This window comes from Trichomycterus rosablanca, chromosome 24, assembly GCF_030014385.1.
Source record: "Trichomycterus rosablanca isolate fTriRos1 chromosome 24, fTriRos1.hap1, whole genome shotgun sequence".
NCBI lineage: Eukaryota > Metazoa > Chordata > Actinopteri > Siluriformes > Trichomycteridae > Trichomycterus > Trichomycterus rosablanca.
The window spans coordinates 10,189,028-10,204,976 of record NC_086011.1 but is presented as its reverse complement, the minus strand read 5'-3'; the positions used below and the strand labels follow the sequence as shown (position 1 = coordinate 10,204,976).

Genomic DNA, 15,949 nt, shown 5'->3' with positions numbered 1-15,949 from the left:
AAAGTTACAGAGCGGGGTCGCCAAGTGCTGAGGCGACTGCATAAAAGTCTCGAACGCTCTGCTGTTTAACTTGTAGCCAAACTGGGCTTACATTTCAGGCTTAAAAAAACCCAATTACAAACACAAAAATAATTAAATTGCAGCATTTAGGGCAAGTTTGCATTAAAAAAAACACGTTCTCTGACTTCACTCGATTTCTAAGCTCGGGAATAATCTGTCCTGTTACATGTTAGCATATTTAACCAAGTTTATTTCTTAATTATTTGTCATTATATTAAGAGCACTGCTTATTTTGTGAATGTTCTATCTGTAGCTCTGTTACGGCTGTGTGTGTGTGTGTGTGCGCGCACACGTGTCTCTCGCTGGCTCTTTATTATGACTCTCATTATAACTGATTATAATTATAATTATTAATTCCCTCTACTGATGTGAAGCTGAATGGGTGGATTACAGTCGATAAGAACTGCGCAAAACCAAAAAAATACACCTAACGGCTCCTCATGATGTGTCATGAGGCGCGACTCCGTTCCTTTCGTTCATTTTAAAGAGCCGTTCAATAGAATCGGATCGTTCGCGAACGACTTATTACACCCACTGTCTCTTCGGACGGGTCACACATGAAAACACACTGGCAGATCGCACTCACACACTAGCTGTCGGTCGCGAACGAGCTCTTTGAGCCAACTATTTTTTACGTGAACAATGGGAGCCGACTCCCGTCCAAGAGCCGTTACTTTCTTTATTTCCTTTTGTAACTTAACACAAGGCAGAATGTTCGGGTGATCTGCTCCACGGCTCGGGCAACCACTCCACAGGCAGAAGTGCTAACACTGAAGAGCCGTTTAGGAGCAGAAAGAGTCGACTCTTCTCGGTGAGCTGAGCCAAACGGCTCACCAAAAAGAGCCGAATTTCGCATCACTCTTACACACAGGCGCAGTTAAACAATTTGCATACGAAATCTGGAAATTACGAGATACAATCTGCGAAAATAAAACCAAAATTATATTTACAGTCTGTGGCATTTTTAAGACCAGTAGCAGATGAATTTAAGACTTTTTAAGACAAATTAAGGCCTTTTTTTAAGATAAACGAATTTAAGACTTTTTAAGGATCCGCGGATACCCTGCCTGCTACAACCCTTTGTAAATAGTAGTAATGTTAATATAGTTCAGTCAACCAATAAGCAACAAAGATGACATGTACAGGGTTTAAACTGGTGGTTTATATCTCAGCCTTAACTCTCCTCAGTGCATTTGGATTTTGCATCATGCCTCAGTCATCGTATCCCTATTTTTGCTTAACAAGTTTATTTTGCACTAAACCATACATTTGGACACCGAACTAAGGGATAAAAATCTTGCTCAGGTGCCCAACAATGACAACTTGGCTGTGGTGGGGCTTGAACTAGGGACCTTCTGAGCACTACTCCAAGACTGCAGACAAACAGTTAATGGCCATTATCTGTTAGTAATGTGTGGACTGATCACACAACTCATACAGATCATATCAGCTACACGTATTTCTACAGGGCTTAATTCCTGGACACGGTTTAGTCATTCAGATGAGCCACAGATCGGCTGATTTAGAAAATATGAAGATGCTGTATTTTAAAGACTCATCAAAAGAAGATACATAACCCAAGATCACTGAAAAGGGGGTTTTGTGGTGGAAATCTTGGTTAGAGGTCATGAATTAACAAAGCTGCAGATCAAAGCTAAGCACCAGCGCATTGCTTTTAATGTGGATAAATGACAGATGCCCACCGAAAGACACACATTGCTGTCAAGCAGATGCCACAAGGCTGCTTAATCCTCTGTTCATTTAGATTTAAACAAAAAATAATCACAGCTCAAGCCGGAGGCTGATGCTTCCCTTAAAAAAAGACTGGATGTAGTACTAAGGATGTTAATGTTTAATAAATCAGATGAAAAGTTAACTGATAACCAAAGAACAAAGGTTAGGTTTGGTTTTTCATATTTACCTCTTGGCTCTTTTGTGGCAGGAAAGGTTATCACTTTGTGTGCAATGCATCAGGTCATTGTTTACTGAGGTTCTTTTGTTGTGGCAGATTCTGATAGTTTCATGATTCCAAGGAGTCCAGGTACTGCTCCTGCTTTGTTTTGACTTAAGATTCCCCCACTGTTTTCGATAGGGATAACTAGTGTCTTTCTTGTAAGTATCTAGGGCATTCGGTGAGCAGATGTTTAATTGTGATATGGAAGTGATATGGCAAAGTAGTGTTTCTAATTCCTAGCAATTTTTGCCCTGATTCTCGCTCGCCGACAGGTCACCGCTAGATGTTCCGGCTCGGAAGCAACTCGGCGTTTGCTCGGGGATCGAAACTCGTCTCTCAATTGCTACGTGTGAGCTAAATCCTGTAGTATGAAAAGCAGGTTGCGAGTGGCAGCGGGTGCTATGTGGAACTACAGCCAATGAGAATGCAAGATACGGGATGAGGGGAAACCCGGGGGAGGAGTGTAAAAACATGGGACAGGGGAATAATATAGATTCTATCAGAATACATCGGCACACACACAAGCTTTACAGTTTATGTGATCTTAGCATAAATACCCACACTGCATTGCAAAAAATATTTATTAACCTGCAACTCACTACAGAACAGACTAACCATGCTGGTCACGTAGCATGGTTATTTTTGCTCTTTGCGTTTACGCTGCACATCAGCGCACAAACAACTCTGATCACTCGCTTCTTGTTGACGTGCCTTTTTGAACAGGTTATCATTAAACCTGTCGTCACTTCTCGAGTGTAGTTTGGGAGACCAGATAGACTCGCCTGCGATTCCTCCCGGTGTTAGATCATGTATTGTGTGACCCTCTATCGTAGATCAGTGGGTAGTGTGAAAACCACAATGACTTAAAAAACTCCTGATTGCAAGAGACCCAGTTGTGTAGTGTGAAATGTACAGCGATCTGACAGCGCCGAAAGTCATGTAGTGTAAATTTGGCATTAGCCTCTTATTAGGCACCTAAAGAGTGCCATTTTGAAACACAACCTCTCTACGTACAGCCGCATTCAGAGATTTTAATCTGATTCAGAGCACTTTGCATTGATGAAAATTAAATTACAAAAAAATTTTCCTGCAATACAATCACAAACGGCAAAGCCGTTTTGTGCAGTATGGAGTCTAATTGCGCACGTTAAACTCATATGCTTACCTGTGTGTAACGTAGGGCTGGGCGATCAAAAATAATTTCTCGATATTTTTAGCTGAACGGCGATATACGATATATATCTCGATATTTTTTCATCCCATAAGGTAATAACAAAAAGACACTTCTGAGACAAAGCTAAATGTTCCAAATTTTATACAGGCACTTTTATTAACATTCATGCTGGGAAAGCTTCACACAAGAACTTTTTTTTTTTATTATTATTAAAAAAAAAAACAAAGAGCTATTCTAGGAAAAATAATGTTGTTTTCTAATGTATCACCTGTCGTGTAATGTGAATTACAAATATATTGTCTGGCCCTTTAAGAATGTTAAGTGCACTATAGGGCACAGGGAGCGAGTGTGTAGGGAAGATATCAGAATTGATCGTTTCCGGCTGTGCTTATGTTCTTCTGTTGTTTTGCACTGAGCTTGTGTGACATTAAAAGTAGCGTTCTTGTTAAACCCCCCACTCAAATGTTTGGACTTTATACATTATTTTACATCACCGTCGCCACAACATTAACATTTACATTAATATTTTCTTTTACCGTATAGAACTTAATTCTGTAATACAGGTATAACTAATTGTACATGTCACTGTGTAAGTATTACAACATTTAATGCATTTTAATCAGCGTTCTGCTTCATGCACTTTATTATTATTTAACAGCTTTATTTGTTAATTTTTGGATGTTTATTGGCCGAGAACAAGAAATACTATAATACAAGATAAATAAATGACGTGTCGGACGTCGGGCGATCATCCAGTATAAACTAACTCGACCACATACAACATCCAGTACAAAAATCACTCCCCATAATGTTTGTTTTTTGCAGATAGAGCAAATATATGTACGTCAAATATACAAACACAAGAGTCAGAACAACAGGAGACGTGTCATTATGTTATTATTACTGTTTCAACACTTGTTCCTGATTTACACTCTATATATGAATAAATCTGTGCATGTCAGCGCGTGCATGCGCTTGTCTGTTTATTTCCGTTTTTCTGATTTTCAATATTGGGTTTTGAAATGAAGACGCCCTGCTCAAAGTTTATTATTTTCATGATTTTACAATTTTGCCATGTTCACTACATAATACTGCTTATTAATAAATAAAGCATAAGTGAGTTGTTGATATACTCTGATATGTTTTATCTCTAAAACAATGACAGCTTTTCACTGTATAATTTGGTTAGGAAACATACTACTTGGAGCTAATATTAGCTCACATACTCACATATTAGCTCAAATGAAATCTAGACATTGTCTGGCTATTAAGTGGCTCAGTTACACATTTTCAATCATTTAACTGGAGATCAGCACAGAAGCCAATACTAGAGCAGTCAATTTATTAACATGAACAATACATTTCTAAAATCTATTATTTAATAACCCAATGGTAAATTGGTATATTGGCCAAAAATAATTCAAATATCATGGCCCTCTTATTTAAAGTAATTGATAATAAACTGCATCTTAGGCAATGCATCAAAAATGCTCAAGGGACCAAGTTCTCCTTCTGGCTACTGGTAAGTGAACTTAAGTGGATTCACAATCATCATCTTACACTGACGGGAAAAACAGCTCATCTAGGAGCACACAATGACTCTCTCTGATCAAGTTAATCGCACCTTATTTTTCTTTTCCTTACAGTGTGCTTCTAAAATGTTTAAAATTGCAAATGTACAATGAATTACACAGCTCTCATAAACAGTTTATTCTGGCATAAGGCACTGGCTGCGACAGCCTGCATTTAGTACAATAAAGTGTGTCAAATTAGTGCAAGTCAAGTGTGTCTTTAAATTAAACACCTTTTAATACATAATTTGTTTTTTTTATACTTCCTGGGTTGATTTTGGAACCGAAAGATAATTAGCTGAGGGGGCTGATGTTTGATCAGATGTTAACTCATACTATTCATTTTATTCATTTATTACATTTTAACGTCATGTTTTACACTTTGGTTACATTCATGACAGTAACGGTCTCATTACACAAGATTTATCAGCTCACAAGTTTAATCTCCAATTCACCTGACTGCATGTCTTTGGACTGTGGGAGGAAACCCATGCAAACATGGGGAGAACATGCAAACTCCACACAGAAAGGACCCGGAACGCCCCAACTGGGGATCAAACTAGGATCTTCTTGCTGTGAGGTGACAGTGCTACCCACTGAACCACCATGCCCCCCACTATTCATTTTCAGCCACAAAGGTGAGAGATGGCTACACTGTATAGATTTGTTAAGAAAACTTGAAAAACTATGAATGACGACTGGTGTACCTTCATGGCCCTAAAACATCTGTAAAAACTTTACAATAATCCTTTACAATGTTTGTAAAAATGGATACCAAACAAGCAGATTTTCTAAACCAGGGGGTTAAAAACTTCTCCTCTTTTCTTTGGCACAATTTTAGTCAAATGTTTTCTTAAAAAGCTTTTATGTGTTTTTTAACTGCCATAACAAGTCTAAACAAGGTGCAACATGTGCACAGGTTTAGGTTATTAAGTCTCTCTGGAAGACGCAATTACCCAGGAAATGTTCCATCAGCCTGTGAGTGGAAAGCATATATACAAACAGCCACCTGCTTAAAGCCAACCATCACCACAAAAATTGTAAACTGGTCACTGCCATATTTTAATGTTAACCTTTATTTAAATGTGATGTGTTTATCTGGGGAGAAGTGTCATACAGTTATAAACACACGCATTCAAGTGAGTTTCTGCGAGTTGTTTTTTAATACACAAATGCTGGCATGACATATGATCATTTCTCCCTGGACCCTATACTCCAAATTTATTTGACAGCATTTAGCGTTTAAAATGAACTGAAATTAATAACATCTCAAACATTTAAAAGTGAACTAAATGCTGTACAATATTAAAGAAGACTATGGCAGCTCGGTGGTTAAAATAACAAGCCAACAATACATCAAACCCACACAAATGTCAACAAAAGATTGCAAATAATATAGGTATTTCACCACATAATGTTTGTTTGTTTATTAGGATTTTAACGTCATGTTTTACACTTTGGTTACATTCATGACAGGAACGGTAGTTACTTATTACACAAGGTTCATCAGTTCACAAGGTTATATCGAACACAGTCGTGGACGATTTATTATCTCCAGTTCACCTCACTTATGTGTCTTTGGACTGTGGGAGGAAACCGAAGAACCCGGAGGAAACCCACACAGACACGGGGAGAACATGCAAACTCCACACAGAAAGGACCCGGACCGCCCCACCTGGGGATCGAACCCAGGATCTTCTTGCTGTGAGGTGACCGTGCTACCCACTTAGCCACCATACTGCCCCTCACCACATAATGTACATAACATTTTAAAGATTTAGGGAATCTGAAGAAATCTTTAAAGGCAAGATATTAAATGTGCACAACCCTTGAGTCCTTGGCTGACACTGCATGGAAACTAGTCATGCTACTGTGATAATTAAGACAGATGGGCTATGAAGTATTTAAAAAACAATTTGCCGCTGCTTCAATAAATGCAACCTAAACTACGTTCCACAGAGAAAAAGCCATACATCTGTGGTCATTGTGTTCTTGGTAAAATTATGGTAGGCAGGTCACTCCTGGAAAGGTTCACCACTGTTCCAAGTTTTCTACATTTATGGATTATGGCTGTCACCATGGTTCAGTGAGGTGCCAAAGCCTTGGAAATGTTTTTGTAACCCTTTTCAGACTGGTAGATATCAATTACTTTGTTTTGCATCTGTATTCGAATCTCTCTAGCCTGTTTCACACTGCCATACAGGTTTTATTTGTGATGTTTAGATTTGACAGGTCTGGCACTAATCATGCCTGGGTGTGGCTAGTGAAACCAAAGTCAACTAAATTTGGTTCATTTAGTAGCTAAGGGGGAATCATCATTGAAAAAAAAACATTAGTTTTTACTTGTATAATCTTTGGTTGATGATCCAAAACATACAGGTGTGACAGATGCAAAAACACAATATGCAAATGTTTGTTTGTTTATTAGGATTTTAACATGTTTTACACTTTGGTTACATTCATGACAGGAACGGTAGTTACTCATTACACAAGGTTCATCAGTTCACAAGGTTATATCGAACACCGTCTTGGACGATTTATTATCTCCAGTTCACCTCACTTACATGTCTTTGGACTGTGGGAGGAAACCGAAGCACCTGGAGGAAACCCACACAGACACATGAAGAACATGCAAACTCCACACAGAAAGGACCCGGACCACCCCACCTGGGGATCGAATCCAGGATCTTCTTGCTGTGAGGTGCCAGAGCCTTGGCAATGTTTTTGTAACCCTTTTCAGACTGGTAGATATCAATTACTTTGTTTTACATCTGTATTTGAATCTCTTTAGAGCCATTGTGTGCTACGTTGTCTAGCTTGTTTCACATTGCTATACAGGTTTTATTTGTGATGCTTAGATTTGACAGGTCTGGCAGTAATCATGCCTGGGTGTGTCTAGTGAAACCAAAGCCAACTGAATTTGGTTAATTACTTGGATAATCTTTGGTTGATGATCCAAAACATACTAGTGTGACAGATGCAAAAACAGAAGAAATATGCAAATACTTTTTCACAGCACTGTATGAGGAAAATAAGGGGAAAGGGTGGCTAGTAAAATTAATTAACAAAGATTTAATTACATGCGTCAACAAGTGATGTAAGTGACAGTAAATAAACAAAAATAGGAGGCTTTTTTTAAATGTAGCTTTAACACAAAATATCTCAATTAGGAAGTGCTTGAAGGTCTCCGCCAATCTGCAAGGCCCTGACAGCCTTAACAAAGCCATAAACTTTGGGAAAAACTGAACCACAATCCTGCAATAAGTACGTTTCTGTAACTGCCAACAACAACTCTGCAACAAAGAACTATTGGCCTTACATGAGGTGCAATGCTAGGTGCTTTTTGAAGTATGTTTTGGGTCACTGTCCTACTGAGGGACACCCAGCTTTCTGACACTGGGGCACTACACTGCACTTCAAAATTCTTTGGTAGTCTTTATATTTCATGATACCTTGCATTTATTGCAATTTTTGTCCAGGACAGTTACTGTGCCAGGGCCTGTAAAACATCTTACTGACCTTGCACACATTGAATTAAGTTAACTGGAGATGGACTCAACCTTGAGATGTTTGGTTCTCACTAGGGCTGGGCGATATTGCAAAATAAAAAAATATTTTTTTTTTGCATTTTAATTTAAAAGACTGCAGAAGTGCAAAAATAGTAACAGCACCACCTTTAATTATCCTTTTAAGGAACTCAAACTTTATAACAATAACAATAATTCATAATAATTACAACAAAATAGACATCTTAATTAGCTATATCCTTTTTAAGATTAGCTTAAAAACAACTCACTTTAAATAATGTGCAGCAAAACCTCCTTACATTAAGAAAAGTGCAAAACCACAAAAAGATCTTTACAGCTTTCTTAAAAAGAACACGAGCCTGTTTACTGTTTCCACCATATAAGTGAGTCTGTATCAGTATCTTCACTAGGGACATCAAGTAAGCAGTCAGCTCAGCTTTGATTTTGTCCTCTTGTGACTGGGGGGTGGATGGAGGGGGCACATTCTGCTTCTAACTATATGGACTACAATTCCCATGTTCCCACGGACTATATAGTCACGTGACTATCACATGTCCCCGGTCATCCTGAACGCGCTCAGGGTTTTAATTCAATTCGGAGTTTTGATTCAGTTCAGCTGTGTTCAATTACATGAATCTTATTTAAACTCTTCTGTTTGTGTGTCTCATTGTGAAGTTTTGCCGATCGTGTTTGCATGCCTTATTTCTGAATCTAACCATTACCGTGTAACCATTACCGTGTATGATCCTTGTTGTCTTCCGTTTACTGTTTTTGCTGATTTGGTTTTCGCTGCCGGTCTGTTTATGCTCTGGTTTTGGACTCTACCTGATTTTGTACACTGATTTTGCCCTTTTAATATTAAACTTTCCTTGATTTATATTCCGCGAGCGTCTGGTCAGTTTCTGCCTCGTGAAATGTTAGTATTTTAATTAAAATATAAAGTATGTAAACAATCGCGATTGTCACATTTCTAACATCGGGTAAAAACATTCATTCGAATTAACCAAATTAATCGTGAAAATCGCCCAATAGGGCTGTCGCGGTGAAAGAATTTCCCCTTGCGGTATTCAGCGTGGCTCAACACCGTGGTGTGCGGTAATATCGCCAATTTTTTTTTGTTTAGAGCTATATAAACAAGCTTTATTGTTAGGCTATGATTCGGTATATTATTGCTTTATAATGACAAAGATGAGACAGCTTTAAGACAAATCAAATGCGTGTTTATTGTTAAATACAGAACAGAGCAGGGATGCGCGTCTTTTCTCTATTAAAAAAAGGTTTAAATTTAGATTTAATAAATACACTGTGAAACAAAAAAAAGTGTTTAGGCTAAATATTTTAAATGCACATCTAATCAAAATATGATAAAAAAATAGAATAAAGAATAAAGTCTGTAAGACCTTAAACCTGCGTTATCATGCGCGCTAGAAAAACCAACATGTTCACCTGATGTGGTTCCAGAGAGGATCTGATTTATTTAGTTATTTATTCGTTTCAATACATTTTTATTCAATGAAAAAATACATTTAAATCATTCCAGCAAGCCAGCAAGAGAATATTTGCAGGCTGCAATGCCATATTAACCATCATTAAGTGCTTTAGTACGCCAAGGCTGTTTGAATATAGTCTAAATTACAAGTATTTTATTGTGTGTGAACTCAATGTGATCATTAATAAACTTGCCTATAATTAATGTTGCCATTGTTTCCATTTTAAAACACAAACTCTGACACTCAGCAGCAACGGATGCGAACATGTGGCGGGAAAATGACGCTCTTAGCTAATTTTCATTATGAACTTATTTTACATTTATTACGCCCGAATGTAAGCGTAAAACAAGATGGACTTTGCAAAAAAAAAAAAAAAAAAGAAAGAAAAACGTGAACATCGCAGTGTTGCGGTTGCTTGGCTTGCCCTGCGGTTGGCTGATCTATACCGCGGTATTTCAAAATTGTGGTTAGCACGACAGCCCTATCGCCCAGCCCTAGTTCTCAAATCATCAATTTTTTTTGCTCATCTGTCTTTTCTCCATGCTTAGTGTTAATACATACAGGCAAAGATTTCCTCCATTTAAACTATATGCAAGTGTGATTTCTATATTGCCAGCAGCTGATACTTGCCACTGGTGAGTTTAATTACAAATTAAGAGAGTCACAAGACACAGAGTATCCAATTATTCCTGACAATGTTAACCAGGTGCCAATAATTTTGTCCAGTTTATTTCTGGAGTTCTAAGTGAAATGATATAAGATTAAACGTTCTCAGCTTTTAGTGTATCAAGGCAAATAAAATAAATGAAGTTGTGCATTTTCTAAAAGAACTGAGGGGGTGTCATTATTTTTGGCCATGACTGTATGCTTTGGATTATCGTCCTACTGAAAGATACCATGTCGTCACATTTCTAGTTTCTTGGCAGAGGCAGACAGATTTTGATTTATTAATATCCTGATCTTTCATGGAGGCCATGATGCCATGTAACCTAAGGAGGTTCCCATGACCTTTGGGGAAAACATCCCCACATCATCACAGACTTTTCACCATGCTGAACAGCAGGCATTTTTGCTTTTTACACTGAACTCAACTTTGTAGCCAATATTGTTTGTTTTGTTTGTTTTATTAGACATTTAACGTCATGTTTTACACACTTTGGTTACATTCATGACAAAAACGGTAGTTACACAAGATTCATCAGTTTACAAGTATAATATCAAACAGTCACGGACAATTTTGTATCTCCAATTCACCTCACTTGCATGTTTTTTTGGACTGTGGGAGGAAACAGGAGCTCCCGGAGGAAACCCACACAGACACAGGGAGAACATGCAAACTCCACACAGAAAGACCCAAACCACCCCACCTAGGGATAGCAGGTTTGTAGCCAATAAGCTACAAAACTCCTTTGAGAGTTTAGTGAACTCCAGGGTCCAAGTACAGGCAAGTTTGTGACAGTGTGACAGTTGAACAAAAATTTTTATTACTGCACTAATTTTATTTATTGGTGTTTTCAAACAAAAAGCAATTTTAATAGCCACAATTGACGGTCAATCTAAACGTCAATAAACATAGTATGAGCAACTGAGAGTTAAGGGTCTTGCTCATGGGCCAAGCAGTGACAATTAAAGCAGCAACCTTCTGATCTCTAGTCCAGTACCTTAATCACTAAGCGATCACTCAACCTTTAGCAGGGGTGCCAATAACAGTGGAGAAAATATGTACTAAAAGTAACAGAAAAAAAAAAAAAAAAAAAATCATAGTTACTCTTAAAACTTATTTTAAAAATAAATGTTTAACATTAGCAAATAGAAAACAAAAATGCTTAAAATTTAACATTTAAATACACAATTTTAAATCTAAATACTTCCTTTTACTTAGGTAATTTCTAAAATGGTATTTACTAAAATAATAACTGTACTTAAGTTTTCCTTTACTCACCACTGCAAATTACAAATGCAACATTACAAGATTAACAAATTACAGTAATGTTTTATTGTGCTAGTAATTGTTTTCCTAACTGTATTAAGTACAGTTTTATAGATGTATTTTATTCTGTCACATTAGAATTGTAAAAAGTGACTGCACTTTGAGCTGAAAATAAAAAAGCATAAAAAAACATACATAAAACAAACGGTGTACCATAATTATGCATGCCAATGGTGCTAACAAACTTTCTATGTCGCTAAAAAGAGCCAGGCCAAAAGAAGGTGATAAATGTGGTGTGCTGCCAGATCTGACACTGGAGACCACAGACCTCAATGCTGACAAACACTGACAGGACACTGACATCACTGTCCTTGTTAAAGCTATAGATCTTCTCTTTAACGGCATCTCCCAAAAGCATTCTAATTAAAGATGAGTCTTTCAACTAAATAACTAATTATGCAATGACAGATTAAATAGCCTAGCATCTTTAACTGATAAGAACCGAAGAGAAAATCAATTAGACAACAGTTCAGTAGTCTTTAAAACAATTCACAGCCTGCGCTTTAAGTTTGACTAATGATAAATCCTTAGCTGGCTGCCAACACCACCTGAAAGAACGCCTCCACCTTTTTACACGGTGTCAAAAAGTAGGAGGAGGCAAAAGTTCAAGTGCTTTGACCTTTAGGACAAATAAATTAAATAATACTGCATATCCTATTGTCTAACATTTCTATACAACACCACCCACACATGCAAGCATCCAAGTCATGATTAAAAAATGTCATTGTAATAATAAGCAAAACAAAAAGAAAGAAAAAAAACTAAAAGAAAGAAACAGATTTTCCTATTGTTGATGATGCAAAAATGCTTGCAGCACTTACTACTACTTACTACTAATTCTTACACATGTACCGCATGTGCTGAGGAGTCAAATATTTCATTTTGTCAGAGTTCCAGCAATAACATTTACTTTTTACTCGCATAACGAAGTGGATCTGGCTTACTCAGTCGAACACATTTCTTTTTCACAAGCCAAATCTAATAAATACTTAACAATTTCTCACACCCAAAAGCTTGAGCAGCCAATTTACTTAGACATGTTTTGCAAAAATGGGAAGAAACCAAAGTACCAGGAGCAAACCCATACAGACACTGAGAAGAACATGCATAAAGTCTGCATAAACCATAATTGAATGAATGATCACCACCCACACATTAAAACATCAAAGTCATAACTAAAAAATGTTATTGTAATAATAAACAAAACAAAATCTAGCATGACACTGTGAGAAAAAACACAGCATGGCAACTAATTAACTGTAAAATAGAAAGACCAGTTTAGCATTTTAAATAGCAAGTTTCCTCACCCAGGCATCACTGGCTTTGTAGTTCTTAAATATGATTTCATTTGCCCTCAGATTAACGACACACAGTTCTTGTTTTAAACTCCAGTGCATTTCATACAAAACTACATGTAAATAAACTGCAATTGTCAGTCAATACTGCATGCTGTTTTTAAGCCTGACAATTAATGGCACAGATAGCAGATAGCGTTTTGCCTGTTATCATGCAAATGCTGCGGGAAGCTGCAATATGCACCCAGCCTCGAGGTAAACTAAGCACAAAACGCTCTTCATGTGAAAGCCATCCTAGGGTGGCTCAGTTAACCTTGTCCAATAGCACAAGCATGTTAAAAAAAAAGTTGTCCTAAACTGTAAATATGGTTGTAGACTGGATATTATTAAAACATGTTTATAGTGTAAACAATTCTGCCTGGATAAATAGGATGGTTGCATCAAGAAGGGCATCAGGTGTAAAAACTTCCTAATCAAATATGTGAACGAATGATCCACTGTGGCAACCCCTAATCAAAGCTGGAGAAAGGCATGATTCATTCTGTGTAAATAATTCAAGACAAGACAGAAATAGAAAATACGGCAAAAAATATGTGGACTCCCTTTCTAATAACTGCCTTCTAGAGTTTCAGCTGTATCAGCTGCTTTGGAAAAAGATCCTGTTTTACAGTCTATCTGGACAAAGTGACATGCATAATAACAAGGACTGAGAAAGTACAGCAGTCCATAAATCCCCAATCACAAGACCTAAACATCATTGAGCTTTTATAGGAAGTCTGGAGTGCACTTCCTATATATACACCGATCAGCCATAACATTAAAACCACCTCCTTGCTTCTACACTCACTGTCCATTTCACCAGCTTTACTTACCATATAGAAGCACTTTGTAGTTCTACAATTACTGACTCTAGTCCATCTGTTTCTCTGCATGCTTTGTTAACCCCCTCTCATGCTGTTCTTCAATGGTCAGGACTCTCCCAGGACCACTACAGAGTAAGTATTATTTGGGTGGTGGGTCATTCTCAGCACTGCAGTGACACTGACATGGTGATGGACATGGTGTTAGTGTGTGTTGTGCTGGTATGAGTGGATAAGACACAGTAATGCTGATGGAGTTTTAAAACACCTCACTTTCACTGCTAGACTGAGAATAGTCCACCAACAAAAAATATCCAGCCAACAGCGGCCCATGTGCGTCCTGTGAAGGTCTAGAAGATGACCAACTCAAACAGCAGCGATAGATGAGCGATCGTCTCTGACTTCACATCTACAAGGTGGCCCAACTAGGTAGGAGTGTCTAATAGAGTAGAAAGTGAGTGGACACGGTGTTTAAAAACTTCAGCAGCGCTGCTGTGTCTGATCCACTCATACCAGCACAACACACACTAACACACCACCACCATGTCAGTGTCACTGCAGTGCTGAGAATAATCCACCACCTAAATAATACCTACTCTGTAGTGGTCCTGTGGGGGGTCATTGTAGAACTACAAAGTGCTTCTATATGGTAAGTGGAGCTGATCAAATAGACGGTGTAGGTGTATGTGTGTATATATATATATAGTCAGCATAAACGAAAAACTCTACTACTTATTTATACTGGTCCATCATATATGTATATTATGCGGATTGGGTAGTAATAGTTTAACAGTTGATTAAGTGTAATTTAATTCCATCTGAATCTTGCAGATCAATTCATTTCATTTTAATGCTTTAACTGGCCCTTACGTTTCAATGACATTAAGAGCGACACAAGCTAGTGAGGACAAGTGATTAAGTGAAACAATAAAATCGACAAGTCACTGAAGTGTATCGACTGTGGCAGATCAAAGTAACAACAAAACTGTGTTTGCGAAATCACTGAACACACATTCGTTTAAAAGAATATGCCAGTTTTAACAACCATCTTACCTTGAGAGCATATTTCACCCCGGACTTCTTCTTCCACAATACCAACACCTTCCCATTAATGCCCAAACCGAGAACCTGGTTGGTGACCTGATAGTCGTCCGTTATGGCATTTTTCTTGATCTGAAGTGGTTTGCTGTGAAATTGTGGAAACTGAATTGGGTTTTGTTGTAAATTTAGCTGTTGTTGTTGTTGTTGTTGTTGCTGCTGGTTAGACAACTCCAGCTGATTCTGCGAACTCGGCAGCATGGTAAACCAGAGGAGGAGGCGAAAAGACCGCGGCTCCTTTCCCTCTGTTTTCCGAGGACAGAGTAACTACTTCGGTATTGGTTGTACCAAAAATTGTAAAAACAAATATTAATTAACCGATATTAAGATAATTAACGTAACAGTCCGAAAATTTCAAATAAAATAAAACAAAACCAGAGTTTCGGCTAGTTTCCCAAGTTTGGTGCTAGCTTTAAAGCTAGGTGGTTTATCAGCTAGCTGGCCAGCTAATATCCATTTCAAAAATTCGCCAATTCGCACACAAGGAAAACACTTCAGACCGGTTAATTGTAATAAATTAAACGTTGAACGTTGTTGTTACGTAATTTTAACACTAATAAAACTGTTTTAAAATCGGTATTATTGTTAAAAGACGACAATAGAGAATGCTAAGTCTCCCCCTCCGTTACTTGAGGCTAGTGTCTCGCGACTCGCTGCTCTCCCTCTAGAGAGTTTGGTGACGTCATACGGCCAGAACGCACGGGCACTTAAAGGAAAAGCCGCTCGAGCCTCAAGCTGTCTGTTATTACGTAATACAGGCAAGAGTAAATACATTCCACTTTTAATTTAAAGCAATAAGCCACGAGAGGCCGTGCATTACTGTGATTTTAGCACGGAGTGCCTAAAACTTCTTTCCCCGTGCTAAAATCATAACAGTAATGCACGGTCTCGAGTGGCTTATTGCTTCTATAAAACGGCGGTCAACATAAA

The 15,949-nt window shown here is 37.9% G+C and overlaps 1 protein-coding gene across 1 annotated transcript in view; it reads right to left on the bottom strand.

The window, feature by feature from the left end:
* The window catches only part of mapkapk2a (MAPK activated protein kinase 2a), a 70,356-nt gene extending 54,714 nt beyond the window's left edge, over nt 1-15,642 (bottom strand). Inside the window, exon 1 of the mRNA XM_062986837.1 lies at nt 14,975-15,642. Coding sequence (XP_062842907.1) covers nt 14,975-15,220 — 246 coding nt within the window. The 5' untranslated portion in view covers nt 15,221-15,642. The remainder of the gene's footprint in view (nt 1-14,974) is intronic.
* Nucleotides 15,643-15,949: the final 307 nt, after the last annotated feature.